Genomic DNA, 22916 nt, shown 5'->3' on the forward strand with positions numbered 1-22916 from the left:
GACACTGATAAAATGGTCTGTGGTGGGGCCTGGGCATCAACATTTTCAGGAGCTCCCCAGGTGATTCTTGTATGTCACCAGGATTAAGAGCCACTGCTGATGTCCTCAGCCAACCTCACCTACTGTACTCTACAACAGAGATCCTCAAACCCACCCCAAAATCACGCTGAGGCTCTGATGCAGTCACAGCAATTGTGAAAAGTGGTAAATTCCCCTTAACTCATCTCTATATAAGAATAAAGGCAGGTGAGTTACCTGCAGGGAGTCCTTCACCCTTTCACCCATCGGAAGAGGCTGAAGACATAGGCACACAAGGCCTGGAAGGGCTCCCAACAGAGCTGTCGGGCCATCTTCTCTGCTTCCTCATCCCCTTCTGGCCTGGGTTCATGCTGGATAGCCTTGACCATGGGCTGGGTGGTGGGTTTGGCATTTCCTAGCTGCATTGCTTCTGTGGGTTTCACTGGGGCCCCGGGCCCAGGCGATAGCTTCCCAGTCTTGGCAGTCTCGGAGAGCTGGGTGGGAGCTGGGCTGTCCTGGGAGCTGGAGGCCACTTGCTGCATGTGTGCCTGTGGCCCAGCCTTCTGGCACACGGATGGCTTCAGCACTGGGGCCCCCCAACACGCATGGCCCAGGTGCCTCAGCTCCTGCAGGGTTTGGTTCCAGTAAGGCTCAGGGTTGGCAGTGAAAGCCGGGCACACACCAGGCTGTCCCCTGTACTCGCACCAGTATTCCTGGCCTTGGTTATGGCAGTCGACACGGAGCTTAACTTCCCCAGCACCTTGCCCCAAGCTGCTGGGGTGCATAACGCAGGAATCTCCCCCACGTGTCTGGAAATGGAATTCCTCCCCAGCACGTCCTTGCTTTTCCCTGGGGATCTGTCCCCAAGTCCCCAGACAGGACAAGGCCACCGTTAGGAGGCAGGGGATGAACTTCATGATGATGCTGCAATAAACCTGCCTGCAACCCTGCATCAGGAGAGGAAACCCAAGTGGGACAAGATACCCTTTAAAGGGGACTGCACAAGAGACTCTTTGTCTGCAAGGGTGGGCAGGGCATTCTGCAGCAAAAAAGAAAACACACACACAGACCTCAGACATGGAGCATTTGGCTAGAGTGGAAGAGCCACCAGGGACTGCCTCCCACAGGCAGAGTAGCTTTTTTGAGTACTTTAGAGAGCTCAGCCACAGGTCCTGCCGTGGTGACACAAGGCGCTACACACAGTGTGGTGCTGAAGGGTTTGCATTTCCCAACAGTAGGGAGCTTGCTCTATAATCGGCCTTTGTACAGGGGAACAGCCTTCTTCGTCAACATTTGGTATATGCCAAGGTGTGGCAGAGGAGTTCTGGAGAAAGAGAGGTTTGCAGCTCAGTCTGGGGAAGTCCCAGGGCTTCCTCCTGCCTTTTGGGGTCCCCATCTTGGGGTGCCATGGGTTTGTTAAGCCAAAGGATGCCAGGCTCTTGTGAGCCCAAGTCTTGTGAGACAGTTTGGCAAATGCAAAAAAGGACACCAAGGTTAAAAAAAACAGTGGTTTGAAAGTATGTGCTAGGTACACAAGGGACACAGAGAGCCCCACACCTACGAGGCTGAGCCTGGCTGCTTCCGAGGGGCTGTCCTGCTGTAACCGTAGCCGCAGTGCCCATCACCAACTGAATGATGCTCAGTAAAGTATGCCAAATACAAGCTTACACTGTGATTTAAGGTCTATTTCAGATCATGGATTCTAATTTAAGTTCAATCGAAATAACACCGAATTTTAATAATATCACAGAAAAACAATTTTAAGTGTTGTTATTGTACTAAAAATAAGTGAAGGGAATTGAAAATAATTTTTGATTCTGTGTCAAGACTCATATACTGGTACAGTCATAAATTTCTTTCCTGGACCCTTTCAGAGGGCACTGTGGGCAGACTGAAGGTGACAATGTACCGTTGGGGTTAGTGTTGGGGTTGGCAGTACTGGTGTCCAGGCTGAGTCTTGCAATCCCCTCACAGGGGACATTGGTGCCCTGCATAGCCTGCCTTCCACCTGGATGGCCTGAGCCCTGAGAAGACTCAGGGGGCTGGAATGAAGCCAGGCTGAGCTTTAGCAGCCACCCTGCGGTCAGTGGTGTGGCAGGGCTCTCAGAAAAGGGCACCACCCCAGCCAGGTGGGGAGTGGGGAAAGCTTCCGAGAGGTGGTACCAAGTGTACAAGACAAGCTACTCAGCTCCTCAGGTTAAAAGAGGGGTAGAGGGCAGGGTTTTTTTTGTTTTTTGTTTTTTTTTAAATTAATTATTTATTTATTTTTAAATTTTTTATTTTATCAATATACAATGTAGTTGTTTTTCATGACCCTTTACCAATTCCTCTTCGCCCCTCCCTTTCCCCCCTCCCCCCATCAACATCATATCTGTTCACTTGTCTTAACAAGTTCAAGGAATTGTTGTGATTGTTGTGTCTTCTTCCCTGTACCTCGCCCCCACACCATGTTTGTATATTTATTTATTTTTAGCTCCCACAAATAAGTGAGAACATGTGGTGTTTCTCTTTCTGTGCCTGACTTGTTTCACTTAATATAATTCTCTCTAGGTCCATCCATGTCGTTGCAAATGGCAGTATTTCATTCTTTTTTATAACGGAGTAGTATTCCATTGTGTAGATATACCACAGTTTTCATATCCACTCATCTGATGATGGACATTTGCCTGGTTCCAACTCTTCACTATTGTAAATAGTGCTGCAATAAACGCGGGAGTGCAGGTATCCCTTCAGCATGATGATTTCCATTCCTCTGGGTATATTCCCACCAGTGGAATAGCTGGGTCATATGGTAGATCTATCTGTAATTGTTTGAGGAACCTCCATACCATTTTCCATAAAGGCTGCACCATTTTGCAGTGAGGGCAGGTTCTTAAGGCAGATTGAAAAATGCCTGCAAAGGGGTATGTTCTCGAAGTGTGGGTTTATGAACTGCTGAGAGACAGGCTGGAGAGGTGACATCCAGGGTGGGGCTCCACAGCCTCTGCACTAACCAAGGCCCTTAGTGCCAATTCTTAGGGAAGAGCCTTGGCTTTTGTGTGCTTCAGACTCAAGAGCTCCTGGAGTGAATGTTCTCGAGCCTGGCTTGCTGTGGCCAGAGGACAGGTGGAGCTCAGCTCCAACCCCCCTTCCCCACCCACAGCAGTGTCCTGGGCAGCGACCCACCAGCCCAATCTCATCCAGCTGCCCTGAGGGTATGGCCAGTTTTCTCCAACTCCCTAGTGAGTTTGACTTTACCCTGCAATGGGAACATATCAAAAGAAAGCCGTAATCGCACTCTCCTCCCTTTTGCCTTTTGCAACAGGCCAAACCTTGAGGCCTTTGCACTAGTTGTGCTCACTGCCTAGAAACCTCTTTTCCCTGATGACTGCATACCTGGCTCCTTCCTGCCACCTTTGCAGAAACTTTCCCTGACTAGGCAATGTAAAGGAGCTCTTCCGTTACTCCATCACTTCATCCCACTTCAATCCTTTTAAAAGCAGTGATTTCTGTTCTTTTCTTATTCACTTTTGCATCTTTAAGTGGGGAGTGACATATCAGATATGCACTGTAGGGAACTTACCTGATTACAGTGTTGAGAAAGGATTGAAGATGGTTCCAGGCTGTACACAGGGAGGCTATGGGCAAGCTGGTGCAGTAACTGAGCGAGTTTTGTTCAAGTTGAGCTGCTGTAACAAAAGGCCCTCTCTCTCATTAACCCATCTTCCAAGCTCATGCCAGGCAGTTCTTTGAACTAACACATGGCTTCTAAGGTTTGGTTGTTTCCATTTCCAGTGGAGTGGGTCCATGATAAGCAGCTTTGTCTTAGCTAACTCACTCACTTGCCACTGGCCTAAGCCTAATCACTTGGCCACACCTGGCAGCAAAGGAGCCTGGGGATGTAGTCCCCACCAAGATGGACATATGTCTAGCCAAAACTCAGGGGGCTGGAAGCCTGAAAGAAATGGGAAGAATGCCACACCAACCAGGGGACATTATGAAAATTGTAAGAAGACAGTGGCAGGGAGGATGGAGAGGAGGGCTTGGTAGCCAGTGGTGAGAGGAAGGGAGAGAGAAGGCACATGTGGCTGAGTCCTCTGGCTCAAATAACTCAGGGAGGTGGAGCAGATGAAGAAAGACAGCCAGTGGGTGTGTGCAGGAAAGAATAGTGGCTTAGGGCAAGGGGAAGTAACAGTGGCTTGTGGGCCAAATCTGGCTGGCCAGTTCTTGTAAAATATTTTGGAATACAGCAATGCTCATTCTCTTACATATTTTCTATGGCTGCTTTTGTGGTACAACAGAATTGAGGAGACACAGACCATATGGCCCAGAAAGGCTGGCACATTAACTGTCTTACCATTTACAGAGAAAGATTGCAGACCTCTGGTTTAAGGCACATCCAGGTGGAGACCTTCTGTGGACACATGGGTTTCTGGAGCTCTACTGTGCCTAGTACTAAAGTCATGAGAACTGAGGGGGCAGGTGAAGCCAGGAGAGTGAATGAAATTGCCCAAGGAGGAAGCAGGGGTGGACTAGGAGAGAACCTGAGAAAAGTAAACCGAGGGACAGGAGAGAAGGTGAGTGTAGGAAGGAGGCTGAGGACTAGAGAGCCAAGCCCCAGGAAGACACAGGAGAGGTCGCCTTTGGGAGCCTCCAAAGAGGCAGTGGAAACAGAGAGGCAGTGGTCAGTCAAGTCAAGTCATCGGTGACCCTGACGGGAGCCTTTCAAAGGAGTGGTGGTTGCAGAACCAACAGGAGGCGAGAAAGTGGAGATTAGAGATGGGTTGAGAATGCTTTCAAGGAAATTATTGTGAAGGGGAGGAAAAGAGAGAAAACACATTGACTGCCATGCGAGAGTGTTCTGTGGAGTTGAGAAAAGGCTTATTTTTTAGGAAAGATGAGACATTTAAGACCATATCCCACCCACCGCTCATGTGTTTGGCAGTAGGAGATACTGAAAATTAAACAGACAAACGTTGCAAGAGTTAAGCTATGGAATGTTAAATTCAGTTGGCTTGAACAATTTGAATTTTTTAAATGGGAAATATAAAAATCAGGTTTTCAAAAATGGCAAGTTGAGGGATGATTTCCTCCTGAAGAATTACACACTATGTAGCCTAATTTGTCCAAGTGGCAAGACTCTCCGGTGTAGTTTAGCAGAAATTCATTTCGCACATGTACATTTAGAAGTCCATCAGATATGTAGTGGATATTAAGTGTGTCTGTTGTGACTTGGACTGTTCTCTAAGAAATGCTGACTCCAGTTCTGGAAAACTGAGGATCTGAAAATATAGCCTACTCTGAGGAAACAGGCTATTGATGCTGACCTGGTATTACTTCCGTATTATGTGCACTCTCAACGATGGGAAAGTGGTGGAATAAACATATAACATAAATCCAGATTTCATCATCTAAAATTTGACAGTCTCTGGGTCTACTCAAGAAAACAACATACAGATCACATTTTCCAAATTCCTTTTTATTGAAATAAATCAGGACTGTAATCAGTACATGAAAAGATCCATTGAGAAGCCTATATCTGAACTGCATTACATAAATGCTAAATTTTGTTTGAACAGTTTTTTGCTGATGATCACTTTTGATAATGACAAATCCAACATGAGAATCCCAAAGCAAATGGGTATTTACTTTGTGCTTTCATGTACTTGTAAGGACCACACTTAAAGGACTCATTCACATTGGATACCAAATCTAAGCATCATGACAGGATCTTCTTATATTTCATTTTAGAATCCTCACTGTTAAATCAACTGACCTTTATGTTAGCAGCACTTCAATTAATGTTTACCCTTATAAATTAGAAAAATCCAGTAAAGTGTACACTGTTATGAGCATCTGTTAAAACAACTCCATTTTCTAATGAACAGCATTTCTTTCTCTCAAGATCTCTCTCTGTTGTGAATTTTCTAGAGGGCGTAACACAGGTTTCTCTATGTTTGATTTTGCATTCTATTTCCAAACCAAATATGACAAATCACTGACAAAGTTGACGAACATCTCTGAGAAGAAGGATATGCTGTAGGCTTCATACACTTTTAGTGAAAATGGATTATTTTCAACAGCACCAATAAGTCAACACTGACCAGACAGTAAGCTCATTTAGAAAAATATCCTACAATACTCCTTTGTTTAAACCACTGTTGACTGTGGTAACAAAAGGTATATACACCATTTACTGTGCACAAAATGCACCTTTCCTGTAAACTGCTGTGTATTTAGCACACCTCACATACAGTGGTGTGTTAGAAACTGAGCCCTCACATTTCAACAGCTGTTTGACACAGAAATGCATTGAATGGAAACAAACACCCCATGTGTTGAAGTGTCTAAATAGAAACCCAGTGTAAAAAAGTAACAAAAATAAACAGAGAAGGGGGCAATTATCCTTGAATAGTGATGGACACACGGACTATGAATGTGCTTGTGTTCATTCCTAACAAAGCACTACCCAGTGACCTCCTGAGTCACTACGTTGCCACCGGAGTTCCTCCCGGATTTGGAAAGTCCTTGTAGGCCCAGAGACTATCAAACGTCTGTGATCCTTTCTACTTTGAGTGTCTTGATGCTGAAACGAAGGTCAAACAAAATTTTAGAAACTCGCTTTGAATTATTAAAGAGAAAACCAGGAATGCATAATCCCAAACTGGTCTCCACCGGGAGCCCAAGAACTACAAAAAAGATAAACTTGTCCAATAGGAAGTTCAGCCTGATTTGTGTCATTCATCATGATTTTAGTTTCTGAAATAGCTTTTTTAAAAAAGTTATCATGGAAATATGTTTGTTGCAAAAACAACTTTTAAAAAAATATGGAAATGTATAAAAGAACTTTTAAGTCCATAATTCTCTAGGTACATGGTTAGGACATAGATATCTAGATCTTATTTTTTACTGTAAGTAAAAAAAAAAAAAAATTTTACTGTAAATAAAAAAAAATTTTTTTACTTTACACATGCATAGTCATTGTGTGTATATATACACATATGTATATATATATACATACATGTACATATACACATACATGTAGTCATTGTATTTATATACACACACACAATCATACTGTATAATTTATACATTGACCTAGATTTTCCAGATAATATATTAGGATTAGCTATATTTCATGTTCTAAAAACTAAAAAGTAAAGTTTATAAATTCTCTCATATGAAAGCATCAAACTTACCTCAAGCAATTTCACCATCAGCTATCAATGATACAATTGGCTAAAAAACAAAAAAATACAGAAATATAACAATCCTGCAAATCTGTGGGGTGGTTTCATTACCTCTGTGCTGAGAAGCAGGTACATCACAAAGGTAACCGATAAATCCAGACTACACCTCAGAAAGTTTATCAGGAAAAACATGTCAGATAAAACGCCGGTTCCTCTAGCTTCTGTTTGCAATGCTTTTAAAAGAGGATAAAGAGAAGACAAAGAAGATAGAGACAAAAACAAACTATGACAAGCAGAATTGTGAATATTCACAATCTAAGGTTACAAGTGGTAAGGGTCACTAAGAATATGTGTCGAAGACACCAGACTAGCAGAAACCAGACCATGGCAGCAGATGGCAAACCTACCACAAGAAACTTTCTAAAGTCTGCCTCTAGGAGTAGAAGACAGAAGCAAGTGGAAGTTCTGTAGGGAGTTGTAACAACTATGAACCCAGAGGCCTGTGACCAGACAATGCACGTGTCCCCTAAGTGGTGACTCTGTGGTTAGCAATCAACAGTAGTCCTACCATTGTCTGAGCTTACTCCATAGTCATGGCCTTGCCAACCAAGAAAAGGCACGTGCGGGGGTGAGACTAATGAACCCCATTTGGAATATCTGCATGTCCACTCTGGCGCCACCCTCCCCGACTATGGCTTTGGGCGGATCACAACCCTACGAGCCTGCACAATGTGCCCTGCCCAGCGCACAGTGCTGTGACAGATGTATGAGGAGGGGAGGGTGTGCAGTGAGCCCATGAGAGCACCTGCAAGGCAAGTCATTATTTCTAAAGTGCTTAACTCTGGAAACCGCACATGCTTGGCCCTGGCTGCCTCTCCTGCACTCTTCTTTATGCTCTCAGTAAAGAAACAAATTACTGAAGGGGCTCGGAGGGTCGCTGGGAAAGGGTACAGGCAGGAGGTGGCTCAGTCTCTTGCTACTGCCTGTGGCACGGGGCCTGGGGGCTGAACATTATGAAGGACCACAGGCTCTGGTGATCATTTCGGAAGAGCATCTGCATTTGCCTTCTTGAGCAGAGGGACACTGGGCACAGCAAATGGACTGCTGGTTCTTTTCCTCCTGCCTAGTCATGCTCCTCCTGGGGGGCCTCCAGATGCTATGTACCATCCCATCTTGGAAAAGTGGGTGCTCTGGAGACCTCAGAACCAAGAAATGAGCAAAACACCAATTCAAGCAATGTCTTGGTCTATTTTCTGCTGCTGTAATAGAATACAAGAGACTGGGTAATTTATAAAGAAAAGAAATTTATTTCTCACAGTTTTGGAGGCTGGGAAGTCCAAGAGCACAGTGCCAGCATCTGGCGAGTGCCTTCTTGCTGCATCATAATGGCAGAAGGACAAGCAAGTACGTGAGACAGAGAGGGAATGAGGCCGAACTTCATCCTTTTATCAGAAGCCCACTTTTATGGCAACTAAACCTACTCCTGAAATAATGGCATTAATCCATTCATGAAGGCAGAGCCCTCATGACCTGATCACCTCTCAAAGGTCCCATCTCTTAATGCCATCACAATGGCAATTAAATTTCAACATGAGTTTTGGAGGGGACATTCAAACCACAGCAAGCAACTAAAACTAATCCTGGAAGTTCCAGATGTGAAGGGAACAATAGGCCCTTAGATGGGACCATAACTGAGGGACACTTTTCTTCAGGCTATGAGGATTTGGCCTCAAAAGTGTAACTTCCTGGGCACCCAACACAATAAAATAATTTTAAAAAGGAGGCCACTACATGACACCTGGACACCCTTCTCCCCAGAGCAGACATTACACACTGATGGCAGCACTCATCAAGTTCATGAGGATTTAATCTCCAGATTTCAATCAACCCAGGTTTGCTCTGGGCAATCTGACAACAGACAGGAGGCTGAATCGGTCTGCTGACACACCTCACAATTGTCTTTACGGAAAAAGAAATGTCCTGGCCCCCTAAGACCTGGAACATCACACACCCTACTAGACCAGAGCATGCACAAGTGGGGGACAGCTGTTGCTCTCTTAGCATTCCCTGGGGTCCACCTACTTCCTGCTCCGGGCTGCAGAAATGCAGCTGTGCAGACCCTGCCTACTTCTAAGAATCTACAGCACCTCTATAGCAGAAGCAACAAGAAGGCAGTTTGTAGACACAGTTGGTTAGACACACGTGATATTTTTTTCTCAACACTGTTTGCTAACATTAAAAGGGGAAATTTCATATGCAAAGATTTCTCTTCTTTCCAGAGAAATTGAACTTTCTGGCAACACTTGCCTTTTGTTTTTTTCTCTTTCTATCAATTGGTAGTCTTCAGAGTGAAGAAAGGACAAAGTTACTGAATTTCTCTGGATCTTTCCACTTCTGTTTTGGGAACTTTTCTATGCCTCCCTGCCTTTGAGAGAGCAGGAGAAAGAGTAGTCCAAATCACGGCTTGGCCCTGACTGGCTGTGGAACCACAGACGTGGCCTTCATGTCCAGAGTCTAACTGTGAAAGGGAGGAAGTGACAATGGCCATCAGGACTGATGTGAGGATAGTGCAGGAGGACACACGGCAGTGTCCTGCCCCGACTCCTAGGGCTCCAGGCCCACACTGGGGTCTCGCAGCCCTTAAGCCTTTGTGGTCCCACATGAAGCTACTTTCTCTCCTGATCTCTGAAGCCAGAGCTAGAAAGAATAAACTTATTTCCACAAAAAAATCCACAGAATTCCCTCGAGGGAGAAAGAACACAGCTTGTGTGATCGCCAGTGATCTACAAATGGCCAGGGGGGAAGGTTCAGAGACCAGGTATCCAACACTTCCCAAGATGATAATATCTCCACTTGCTGTGTGGACTTTGTGTGAGAGGCAGAAGCATCGGTGGGAACAAAATCCAGACTGATGCAGGCTTATATGAAAGCCGATTGCCTTTTCCTTCAAACAAAAGCAAACACACAACCACACGCCTTGTGATGGAATAACCAGAGGCGATGAGCGTGCGTGCGTGTCTAAGAATGAACACAGATGAAAGGAAAGGGAAGGAGAAAAACTAATTGATGAAAATGAACACAGCTCACTTTATGGTTCCTATTTAAGAGAATGTTCTTAGAAACTCCCTAGGAAGCAATATTTGTTGTCAAACTGCTCCTAAGTTGGTAAATACTGGTGCCCTGATTTGCAGAATTTTCCAGAATGCTTTTCTTAGAGACAAGCATCGTCTTCTCCACGCACTGATCATTCTGCTCCCGAACCTAGTTTTGTCCTGAGATGCAGGCAGCATGTGAAAACTGAGTGGTAAACACTAGGGAAAACCACAGCAGCGGGAGCGAGTAAAGGAGCACCTATTCAGGCTTACTCGTGCGGGTCTCGCCAGGCGTGTTTGCTGACATCTAGAGCCCAGTCAGCGTAAGGAATGGAGGCTGGGAACAGCCCCATTTATCTTCTGAATCACCTTTGAGTTCCTTCCATCAGAAATGTCAAGGTAATAAGAAAACAAGATTATCATGAACCACAAACTCTTAAATAAAGGCTTATCCTGGTCAAAGGGTGAATACTCTGTCTCATTATCTCCTTTAACCTTGCGACCCTGTGCAAACAGGGCTTTTAGTAGCTCTGTTTTCCAGGTGAGGAAACTGAAGTTCAAGGAGATTACATAGCACTTCTGCAATGACACAGTAAGCAGAGTGACCCCAGAGCCCTCTAGGAGGGTCTCGGTGGAACAGAAATGAGTCCCAATGTCCCTAGAGTTTACGAGATGTCATTTCCTCCCCTTCTGAAAATAAACTGACTCTACTGATTGACTCAAAACTTATGCTTTTTCCATTTACTGCCCCCAGAAGAGCTGCAAATCCGGGAGCTCTATCAGGGTTCCATGGAAGGTGGGTTATTCAGGAAGAAAAAGTTTCTGATTAAACTGTTACCATGAAAGGTGCGTCAGGGAAACTCAGGGAGGGCTGCAGTCAGTCCTTGGTATTTTTTTCTTACTGAGACAAAACACTTCAATGTGCCCTTGGGACTATACTATAGAATATAGGAAACAGAAAGCAGAAGGAATTAAAATTTTCTGTGGACCATTAATGAAAGAATTCCAACACGAATATATTCCTAGCTCCATTTTCCACAAAAACGTTAACTGTTAGGTCCTTCACAGGGACAAATCCTTCAAATGTATATTGTAAACAGAATTCCCACGGAATCATCCTAAAACTTTATGTATTTAATACAACTAGGGCATTTCATCTATTTTGAATTCCATCCCAAAATGGAATCTTCATTAACAAGTGGGATTTAAGGCCGAGCCCGTGGCGCACTTGGTAGGGTGCTGCACTGGGAGCGCAGCGACGCTCCCGCCGCGGGTTCGGATCCTATATAGGACTGACCGGTGCACTCACTGGCTGAGTGCCGGTCACGAAAAAACGACAAAAAAAAAAAAAAAAAAAACAAGTGGGATTTAATTTCCTGTGCAGCAAATTAAATGCAAGAGTCTCCTAATGTTCCAGTTCTATGGGTAAAAACTTGTAAATAAGGAGAACCGCGTTTCACTGTAGAGGCGGGCACCCGTGGCACTGAGTGCGTACTCAGTCACTCTCTTAGTGACGCTAGAACCGCAAGTCTGCTGATCTTTAGAGGAAAGTGCTCAGGAAGGGCATGACAGGATGGGCATGATGAACTCCGCCTCTTTTCAGCACTCAGCTCTTGGCTGAGAATGAGTGAAAGTCGAGCCAGCTTTGGTGATCATTTCTAAATGACAGAGGACCCATGGCAATACTGGTGTGTTGAGAGGTTCTTAGCATCTCAGAGCCTGTCTTATCAACTCGCAAAGCGACACCTCCCTTTACACAGCAGAGGGGTTTCTCGGATGCAGCATGCTCTTCTGGGCCTTCCAGTGCTTCTCCTTTTCTAGATTTTCCTTCTAAGAAGGACTTGCTGCCATCTGTGGGGAGCACGGTCAGCAGATGGCCTCCAGTTGTCAGGGCCTTCAGGGTCTGGCTCTATTGTAGAGCTGTTCTGCCCAAGGGTCTGTCCTTCCTGAGCAGCCCATATTCAGTGACTGAGGGAGGTCAGGGTACAAAGGCTCCTTTTGTCCTAATGAGGGCAACTCTTGACAGGCAATGCTTACTCCAGAGCTCCCCACCAGGTGGGCCAGGGCTTTGGCAGGCCCACCTCAACTTCTCCCCTTCCTCTCACAACTATAGATCCTCATGCACCTCTTGCTCCCTAAACTCCACTTTAGCACTGCTTCCAGAAAACCCAAATCCAACCTACAGCATCCTCCCACCCAGGCTTGCCTGTCTGTCTAGCATCCTGCAAGCAGCCTCAGGGATGCCTCTTGGTGCAGAGAGGACTTATGGAGACTCACAAGCAAGAGGCAAGCACCAGGGACCAATTTTACAAATTAGGAAAGTCCTAGAAGATCTGATGTTAGGACAACACAGGTTGTTGAAAACAGCTCTCCTTTGACCTTGAAAATTTCAGTCCAGAAATATAAGGTACACTCCAAGCACAGTACACCATGAAAGGGAAGGCCAGTACATGATGCAGGAAAAAGCAGCATTCACTCTCCCAAGAGCAGACCAGGCTAATTGATACTAGTCTCAAATCAGTCTTCAAATCTCTCATGACATGGCACTCTGGCAACCAACGAGAGCATACTGGAAGTAGCAAATGGATGAAGTCAATGTGCCATTTCAGAACTTTATTGTCCCTGTTTTTTATTCTCACCATTTCTGCTATGATGTGAATGTTTGTGTCCCCTCAAAATTCACTTGTTGAAATCCTAATGACCAAGGTGATGGTATTAAGAGTTGGGTCTTTTGGGAGGTGATTAGGTCATGGGGGCATGAGCCCTCATAACTAGGATTAATACCCTTATAAAAGAAGCCCCAGAGAGCTAGCTTGTCCTTTCTGCCATGTGAGGACGCATCAAGAAGTTGCCATCTATCAGAAAAATGTCCCCCATCAGATGCTGAATCTGATGGCACCTTGATCTTGGATTTCCCAGCCTCCAGAACTATGAGGAAATAAATCTTTGTTGTTTCTATACCAACCAGTTTATGGTATTTTGTTATAGCAGCCCATATGTGCTAAGACAATTTCCCTGCCCCTAACTGGCAAATTAAATGCAAAGGTCTGAAGTTTTTGTAACGTTCAAAGTTGTCAGTTGGGTAAACCTTGTATCCTTCTGCAAGGACATGTTTTAATAACTTATTGGTTCTGTCAAAGGTAGAGCATCAGCTGTTGCTAGGCAACATTGCTTCACAAGAGGATGCCTCTGACTGGTAAATTGCATCTGGACTAAAAGTCACCTATACATAAATACCTGGAGGGAAGCCAAAGCTATAAGCTTCCCTGGATTTGGTGACTTTTTAAACTGGTTGCATCCCGTGTAGAGTGTGGGGCTTTTAAGACAAGGTGGATCCCCCAGTGCTCCAATGTTAGACACTTCTTTTGCACCTGATATCACTTGGGGGCCAAAGAACACTGGCTCAGGGACAGCTGTGTGGACATGGGGAAGGACCACACCCACTGATGAGGATGGCCTACAGCTGCCCCTGAGTGTACGTCTTGGTCCCCATCTTCTGAACAGACAGTTCCCTGGTTGACATATGGGTCTGAGAGCCTCAGAAAAGGACCCTGGGCAGGTAATGCTCAGAGTTTCCTGACAAATATCCAGAACTATAGGAAGGTCCTTAATTCTAGACAAGGTAAATTCACAAAAATTTTGGAGGAAGATTGGGATTCTTTTTCTGGTTAATTATAATTAGTTTATAGGAAGGAAGGAAGGAAGGAAGGGAGAGAGGGAAGAAAGGTTTTGAAAACTGTACTCAGTTTATTTGGTGCAGAAAAATGCTAAATGAAAGGTGTGCATGCATTTAATCCTTAATGATCTATAGTCATACATAGCACTTCAAGGTGACACCAACTTTTAGTTGCTGAACAATTCCATTGTTAAGAAATCTATGGAATATTTAAATACACGGCATCATGGAATGCTATGTAGGGTATGATTGGAGATGAGCCATTGATAGAGAATCACACACAGAGAAGTGGAGGGCATCAAAAGCATGCAGAAAATTCGGTGTCACAACTACAGGGGATGAAGAGGGCTGTCACAGGACAGGCATGCACATCCAGACTTTACCTTGTCATAACAGGATTGTGAATACCATACAAATGTTCTTTATGATAACCATTATTACCATTTTCCATACTGTAACAAAAATAAATATACCAAAAACACCATGTTATCTCTAAGATGAAGTATTACATCATGGATTACAAAGACAATGTGATGGTCATGAAAAGTATGTGACAATTTGTTAAATCTACAAAGAAGGTAAAAGGGCATATTTACAAAGGTACTTTGAAAAGCTCATGGAAAGATTCACAATATCTTTCAATTCTACTTTTCCACAAATTTTCTGAAGTACACTTGTCCATGATACTCCCTTTAAAATCCAGAGACTGAAATGACTACTTTATAGATTAATAAATTTAATATATAAAATTTTCACTAATTCACCAAGTGTCTCTTGAGCACCTTTATGGGCCAGCCCTCTTTTTATGAGGTGCCACCATTTATTTTGACCTGGACATATCTATTGTTTTTATGTCATTCGAAGATGTTATTAATTTAATTTTAGAAGTTCATCATATAATAATAAAAAACTTCCCCCATCCCATTTATGAATATACTTTTTAAAAAAGCTTACTTTTTCATGGGTATAGTTTCAACACTATAAAATACAAAAAAAGGGAGATAGGATTATTTTCTCATTACTATGCAAACTCAACATCCACATTCCCCACTTGTTTAACACGGATGCTGACAGAGCAAATTCAGGAGAAACTCGGGGTGAGGAGAGGGGTGAAGGAAAAAATGGAACAGACACGTTCACCAGACACAGAGCGAGGGGCAGGCCACGGAGCCAAAATGAAAAGTAGTAAAAACAGTTATCATAAAGTAAAATGCCAAGTCCCCGAGAGAGAGGAGCTGCAAACAAGAAAGAAGGAGGCTGGTTAAGGCAGCTGAGAAGCTTAAGCAAGAGGAAAAAAAATAGTTAAAACGGCATAGGAACATCAATAAAAACAAACAAAAACCACCCAGACAGAAATGACCCACTATTTAAAAAATAATAATCATCAAGTTTCATCTCATCAGAGCTCATCATTAGCAGCTCTTTGAAGATGGCACCGCACAGAAAAGGACCCCCAGCCCCCGTGGGACCTCCGTACTCACTCATCATACATGTCCTCAGAATCCATGCGACGATAGTACTTGGCCAGCTTGACAGCAAAAATGAGAGCCGGAAGTAAAAACACAGTAGCTTTTCCTAAGCCAAACCAAAACAAATTCTAGGGAAAAAGGAAATCAGGAGAAATAAATGCTCGAAGGTGGGAAATCAAAGGAAACAGTTGTTTGCAATTTTTTTAATGAGTTTTCAGTTCATTCTTTAAAACCATCTGTGAACATAGTAAGAACCAGCCACTGTGGGAAGTGCTACATAGTATTATAGTTCATTTAGTTTTTCTAAAACCTTTGAGTAGATCCTATTATCCTATTATTTATTTTACAAAAGAGAAGTGGAAGCAGCAGTGGTGGAACCAGGACTTGAATCTAGGACACTGTGAAACACCTCCTAACGCCCCCTCTCTGGCTTCCCTTTGCTGCCCTGACTGTCCAACGACCAGAGCACGGAGGGCCAGCAGGTGCGAGTTGTCACAAAATCCTTTTTGTGAGTTGCTTGATGTGAAGATGACTAATTAACCTTTCTGGCTTTGTTCTGCATCTGAACAGCGTCATCATCCCATGACATGATGCGTCAAGAAGACAGAAGACAGAATGCTTAGTACATACTAGGCGCTCAACAGATGCTCCCCTGTAGTCTAACCAGTCCTGAAGGGAGAACACAGGCTTAATTCAACCATGTTTTGTCTAAAAAGCAATGTTAAAGTATTCTTTTTAAGTCATAGCCAACATTTGTTAAGTCAGATTTCTCAGGTGAACCTAGATTTTGTCTTTTTTTGAATAATCAGAGGTTCCATCTCATAATACTGAACCCTTGTTGCCATAAGTCAGCAGTCAGCTGCAGCTGTATCATGGTTCCAGAGGGGCATTTGTCATCGGTTTGGCACAGTCGACACCACAAACTTTTGCAGGGTGATATTCGAAAATATTTAACCATACCAGCCAATCACAACAGACACAGCCACGCATAGCTGGCAGGACCCTGTGGGTGCCATGCAGGTGCTGAATACCACTCTGGTCCACATTGGACACAGCCTGCCTTGAAAATCTACAACCTGCCAGCTTCCTATACAAGTTCAAGTGTGAGGCCCCTGCCTTAGGATAATGTTGTAACTCTAGAGCAACTCTCCCCAGCCTACCATGAGGCAAAATACAGCGTGGACATAACCACCACTGTCCAGAGCATCCCGGCACGGCCCTGCATTTCTGCTTTGCTCCTGGCTGACTTCAGTGTTGCGTGGCAGTGGCACCTCTTTGGCTCCTAATTTCTGGTAAATCTGTTCTCTCTTCCTTCCATGTTCTTTTGTTAGTAGATTCCTATACTTTTGACCTTGTTTTGAGAGGCTTTAGAGCTTTATGGCAACCTCATCCTTTTTCTGGAAGCTGCCTCAAACCTTTTGAGAACAATCAGGATACAAGAGAAAAATACGGGGCGGGCTGTAGTCTATTTTATTGGTGAAGTCAATGCCCAGAGCTTTTCCTTACTATTTAAACAATCTGCTATAAAGCCCCAGCCTATTATCTTTCTGAGAAGCCTCTTGGCCTCCCCTCTGTCTCTCCCTGATTATTTGTGAAGAGGCATCTGAAGTTGGGTGATGGGGCTGGGTGGGGTGGGGGGTAGTTGCTGGACACAGAAAGACATCAATCCAGAATCAAGCAGGCTAACCCAGGACTCCCCTAAGAAGCCTTCAACCAAAGCCAGCAGCAGGGGCTGCTGAGCCCAGGACAAAAGGCATAAGAAGCTGCAAGAGGAGGGAAACAGCCAGGGAGCCAGGGAGCATGGCAGGATTGTTCCCATTCAGGCATGAGAGTCCATCTGGCAGACAGATGCACATGGGAATGAGGAACAGGGAGATGGAGAGCTAGAGCCACACAGCTGCACTGGGACAGAGAGCTACCTGATCACCCTTCATTCATTCAACAGTAACACCCTGTGCCAGGCAATGTCCCAGGTGACAGGAAGCCAACAGTGAACAGGTAAGCCATTGTGTTCATGGAGTTCAGAGTCCAGTGTGTGTTGGAGGAGATGGGTCTCAATAACCTCATCTCTAAAGGAAAAGCACAGAGTTCTATAGGATGTAAAAAAGGGAATCCAATCTAGTTTGGAGGAACAGAAAAGACTCTCTGGAAAAAAAGATGTTTGAACTAAGACCTAAAAACTGAACAGAGCTAATAACAGCAAATATTTATTGAGTATGTTAATGTACCAAGAAGGGTGCTAAAGGCTTTCCATGTAATCTTACCTTGAACCATCAAAATAGTCCCATTTAGGTGATAAAGCTCAAAAAATTTTAACAATTGTTCAACGTCACAGAGTTCAGAAAATGTAGAAGTGTGATTTGAATTCAGAGTTCATGTTCTCAACCATAATGTCACAAGACCTAGATGAGTTGGCCTAGTGGGGGTTGGGTAGGGAGGGAAAGACTGAGAGAGAGAAAGAGAAAGACTGTGTGCACCAGTCTCCAGTCCAGGCAGAGGAAAGAGCATGTGCAAAGGCCCTGAGGTGGCGAGATCAAGATCTATTTGAAGTAAAAGAAAATAAGTATGTCTGGATCACAGGGAGAAAGGAAGGCAAATAGCACAAAATGAGGCCTGGGTGGGCAGAGACCCAATCATGCAGGACCTAGTGTGTCCTGTGAAGGATCCTGGTCTTTATTGTGACAGAAACAGGAAGCCACCAAGGTGCTTTAAGCACAGGAAGTAAGAGGATCAGTTCATGGAGATACTCAGTGTATACTGACAAGTGAATAGAGCTGGTGAATAAACCTGAATAACTGGAACTTACCATCCCAATGATTACATCTTAAAGGACTTTTAAATCCAAAATTGTTTGGTGTAGCCTTGGGGTTGTATATACTGTTGCACTAAGAAACTTTTGAATATCGGCAATCTGCACACCAATGACTGTGCCTTCCTGATTATTCCAGACAAAGAAGGTTTTGTTTTGTTTTGTTTTGGGTTTTTTTCATGAGGGTCTCCTGACTTCTGTAAACACAATCCTAGTAAAAAAAAATGAAGATATGCAACTAGGACTTTGATTTTTTTTTTGTCTATTAGGCATCATATCACATTGATTTAAATTTTAGATTTTAGGGTTTGGATCCTAAAACCACAGCAGACCCAAGCAGAAAACTAACATTATAGTGTGTATAACAATTTGGGGGGGGGGCAGGAATCAAGGACGACGAATTCATGTATCTCCTTTTGAAAGACAAAATTCTTACCAGAGGGCTGATAACATAGCCACACAGAAAGACATCAACAGCAGAATCTAGAGCAGTCGCCATGGGTTTGCAGGCTGCCATTTCCTCAGTGATCTAAGGGGGTAAGAAACACAGGTAAACTTTAACTGAGCCATATCTGCAAAAATCCACAAGAATCAGACGTGTTGTTTATCTTTTGCTTGGTTTCCCAAGAAGGATCTCTATATTCCCTAACGTGGAGCTGACTACTGATTTGTATGGGTGAGTTCTACAGAACAGAAAATTATATACTGTAAAGCAAGACCCTGTTCTCTCTGAACCTCAGTTTCCAGTTGCCTCATCTGTTACTGAAACAATAAGACCCATCCCACAGTACTCCTGAGAGAATTAACAAGTACACATGTCCAACACAGGGTTTCAGTATGAATTTTTCACACCTGACCTGTTGGTTATCTGATAAAGGAAGTAGGAAGAAAATGGAAAACTCCTATGATGAAGGTGAGTAAAGGAGACCTTAGAGGAGATCCAGGTGGGGGCATGTCCTCCAACCTGGTGGCCAGGCCCCAGAAGTCTTGGCCCCTCCTATGATTTGAATGTGTCCAACGAAAAGCACATGTTGAAAACTTAATCCCCTATGCAACAATGCTGGAAGGTGGGGCCTAATGAGAAGTGATTAGATCCACCTTCACAAATGGATTAATGCCAATTATAAAAGGGCTGGAGACCGTGAGTTCACTTTCTTGCTCTCTCTCTCTTTGTCCCGGCACGGATGGTATGGTAAGAAGGGCCATGACAGAGGCTGGCTCTCTGTCTGGGACTCCCCTGCCTCCAGAACCAGAAGCCAGTAAATCTCTGTTCTTTCTAAACTACATTTAAGATATTCTGTTATAGCAGCACAAAATGGACTAAGTCAGTCCCCACACTTCAAAGTCCTTCCACTTACTTCCTACCAAATTACCAAGAACTTAATTGTATTTCCTCCAGGTTTTATCCTAGAAAAAGACTATCCCAAGACATGACTCCCTTTATGTTTATAAAAGATCAAATACTTACAGAGTACTCTACCCAATGCATATATTGTTCATAGTATCTTACTATTGTTCTCCCATATCCTTTAATTTCCTGAAAAAAAAAATCAAAGATTAGTAAAACCATTAAAATGCCTAGAGCACACTTAAATACTATAGATATTTAATCATGTAATGTGCACATGCCCACTTACTGACATGATTGTTTTAAAAAAGAAAACTCACTTCATCAATAACAGAAGCATTTGTGATGAAGTTCTGAACAGAATCCAAAGACTGAAGGATCTTGGTCACTTTCTCCTGGAAAATACAGCAACAATCGGCAGGGTATTAAGTGATAAAAGGATCAAATTAGACAATTTGCATATTGATTCAGGCACTGGTAACTCAGCCCCACAATACCACGACCTTCTAGTTGGCCCTCTGAGGGCAGGGGAAGAGATGAGCACAGAGCCAGATACTGGGTTGGGTCCTTTCTAGAAAGCACCTGATGAATACCCAGAGCAAGGCTCAGGGGAAGGTGTCATTAGGCTCCCTTCACTGGTGAGACAGCCAACAAGGTCACAAAGCTGGGGAGCAGACTAGGTGCTGGCATTTGCACCTCATTTCTGTTTGTTTGTTTGTTTGTTTTTAACTCCAAAACCCACACTTTTTGTACCATAACACGAAAGACAAGATTACTGCCACCCACATAGCAGCTTGGTGTAGACTAGGAAAGGGGTCCCTTCTGCCCAGTGACCTCAAGGCATACAGCCTGGGGAGTGGATCAACAGCTGATTTGCACCCCCCTTGCCCCTTTGGCTGGGCTCCTCGTGAATAGCAACACACAATCGCACACCATTGTTGTGAATGTCAAGTGCATGGAGGCAGCCAAGAACCTTCATAGTCACCAATGTGTCTCCAGGGTCCCATAGCATGGGACACACACTTAAGAAATGGCAACCATGATTTGAGGTGTAAGCATGGTCCTGGAGTAGAGCAAACCTGAATATTTTCGGAGGAACTGAGTCATGATGTTGCCCACTGAGGAAAGTGAAGGGAGGAACATTTCGTTTTTTACTATGGGTCTAACACCCAAAACCTCTTGCGAGCAATCTGTTCCGTGCAATAAAAAAAGTTTTCTTTTTTATTTTCTAAATGGTTTCTTTTATTTGGATAAGAATCATTTTTAAACACATAGGTTTCCACATATGTCCCTAACATACATATTTACATACATTTAAAAGAAAATAATATGACATTTATATGTCAGAGTAAAAGATATTAATAAGAATTTTTCAGTGTCAAGAGCTAAAAAGTACAGTTTTGAACCTGCTTACTCTTACGTAAATATGTTTTGCATTTTCATAAAGACCGACAAATCTGAGCTTTGTCGTCAGTGGAAGAAGGGAGTTACTTACATTTTACAACAAAGTGCAGTGACCACCAATTTATCTAAAATTGTTAAGAAATGAAGCTTCTACATAAATAAAATCTATCAATAATAGCGGGTTACTCTTTTTTTTCAGTCAACACATTTTGAATGACAATGTTTCTAAATTATATTATAAAATTCTCCAGCTCATTTTATAGCAATACTTATTCATTTCTAATTATAATATGTTATCTATGTTCATTTTAGAAAATATGGAAAGTTTAAAAAATACATCTCATCCTTAATCCAAGAGACAGAGATCACCATTGTAAATATTTTGGTAAATTTCCTAGGAATTATACACATAAAAAATGAATGTGAATATGTATATATACATACTCCTTAAGAAATATTTTTAATATTTTGAACTTTGCTTTTTAAAATGCAATTTTTAATTTCTATGTCATTAAAATTTCTTAAAGTCTTACAATATAATGTGACTGTTTGTATAATATTAAATCATAAAAAAAAATATATATTTTCTGAATTGCCTGTTGATGCAGTTGTTATAAGATGAACATAGCACAGCCTTGGAGCGCAGTTTCTGCTGTGGAAAGGCTTGGGGGCCAGGGTTGTCCCTTGTGGTAGACGGCGTTAGCTGGTCATGATTACTGACACCCTCCCAGGTGCCTGCCCTCACTGGAGTACACTCGCCAGCCTGACATGAGGATGGGCGTGGCCAGGTGACGTGCTTTGGCCAATGGAATGTAGGCAAAGTGGCAGTGCTCTGGCTCTGAGCAGCAGCTTAAAGGGCATTTCATCCTCTGAACTCTTGTCCTCCGCTAAGAGGGCAGGAGATGGCCCAGGCAGGAGCTGCTCCTTCTGGCTGGGTCTCTAAGTGGGCAGATGTGTGGAGAAGCCTGAAGTCAACTCAGCAGTGAAAATGTTTGTGGTTAGAAGGCACTGAGATTCGGGGGGTTTTGTGAAGCAGGCTTATCACCATAAAAGTGACCGACGTGCCTTCTAAGCCTGCATCTTACACGTCAAAACTCCAACTTTGCTTATGTAGCTAACAACCTGCTGAGATGAGGTCCGCATTTATAAAAGTACTTGTGGAAAGGAAATGGTAGGAAAACCCGGTTTGTTGTTTAAAATGAGGGGATAACTGAGACTTTTTAAAAAAAATTTAAAGTACCTACAAAAATCAACATCTCTGAACTTCTACATGTAGTATTTTATAACAAAATCCCACAACAGAAAAACAAAATAAATTCTTACCATCAACCCATCGTTTATATGTTGAAGGGTCTTGACACTTTGGTTTAGAGTGTTCTGGTGAGCAAACATAGATAATATTTTCAAAATGATTACATGAAGCAGCAAGATGACACACCTTGTGTCCTCTCCTCCCTCAACACAACCACCAAATAAGACCTTACTTGTTAATGGTTTCATTAACACAAGTTAACAATGTGTACCTTATTTGCCTCTGGTGTAAGAAAACCTAAAGAAGAAAATCAGGATATGTATTCTAAAGCTTCAAAAGGCAACACATCATGTTCAAGGTGTCCAAGAAACCCCTCAGAGTTAAGTTTGATCAAAATGGAAGGCATTATTTAAAACAGAGCGTGCCACACAAAAGTGGTTTACCCAAATGGTTTAGGTCAGGGGTCGGCATTTATCTGTCAAGGGCCAGATAGTAAATACTTTAGGCTCTGTGGGACCTACACTACCCCAACTACTTGACTTTGCCCTGGTAGTTAAAAGCACCCACAGTTTGTAAATAAACGGTTGTGGCTGTGTTCCCATAAAACTTTATTTACAAAAACTGGTAGCAGACCCAGATTTGGCCCACAGGCTGTAGTTTGCAGGATCTATAGTTTAGA

General features: G+C 43.3%; 2 protein-coding genes across 2 annotated transcripts in view; both read right to left on the bottom strand.

The window, feature by feature from the left end:
• Positions 1-269: 269 nt before the first annotated feature.
• FGFBP2 (fibroblast growth factor binding protein 2) lies at positions 270-935 on the bottom strand. The gene has a single exon (XM_063107426.1). The coding sequence runs from the start codon at positions 933-935 to the stop codon at positions 270-272; it is 666 nt and encodes a 221-aa protein (XP_062963496.1).
• A 5614-nt stretch (positions 936-6549) lies between these two features.
• PROM1 (prominin 1) overlaps positions 6550-22916 on the bottom strand; it is a 116979-nt gene continuing 100612 nt past the window's right edge. Inside the window, exons 19-27 of the mRNA XM_063108050.1 lie at positions 22309-22362; positions 19902-19976; positions 19702-19770; positions 18670-18762; positions 15437-15552; positions 14910-14933; positions 14339-14407; positions 7197-7236; positions 6550-6583 (exon numbers count right to left, since the gene is read on the bottom strand). Of these exons, the coding sequence (XP_062964120.1) occupies positions 7221-7236; positions 14339-14407; positions 14910-14933; positions 15437-15552; positions 18670-18762; positions 19702-19770; positions 19902-19976; positions 22309-22362 (516 nt within the window). The 3' untranslated portion in view covers positions 6550-6583; positions 7197-7220. The remainder of the gene's footprint in view (positions 6584-7196; positions 7237-14338; positions 14408-14909; positions 14934-15436; positions 15553-18669; positions 18763-19701; positions 19771-19901; positions 19977-22308; positions 22363-22916) is intronic.

Source organism: Cynocephalus volans, chromosome 9, assembly GCF_027409185.1.
Source record: "Cynocephalus volans isolate mCynVol1 chromosome 9, mCynVol1.pri, whole genome shotgun sequence".
NCBI lineage: Eukaryota > Metazoa > Chordata > Mammalia > Dermoptera > Cynocephalidae > Cynocephalus > Cynocephalus volans.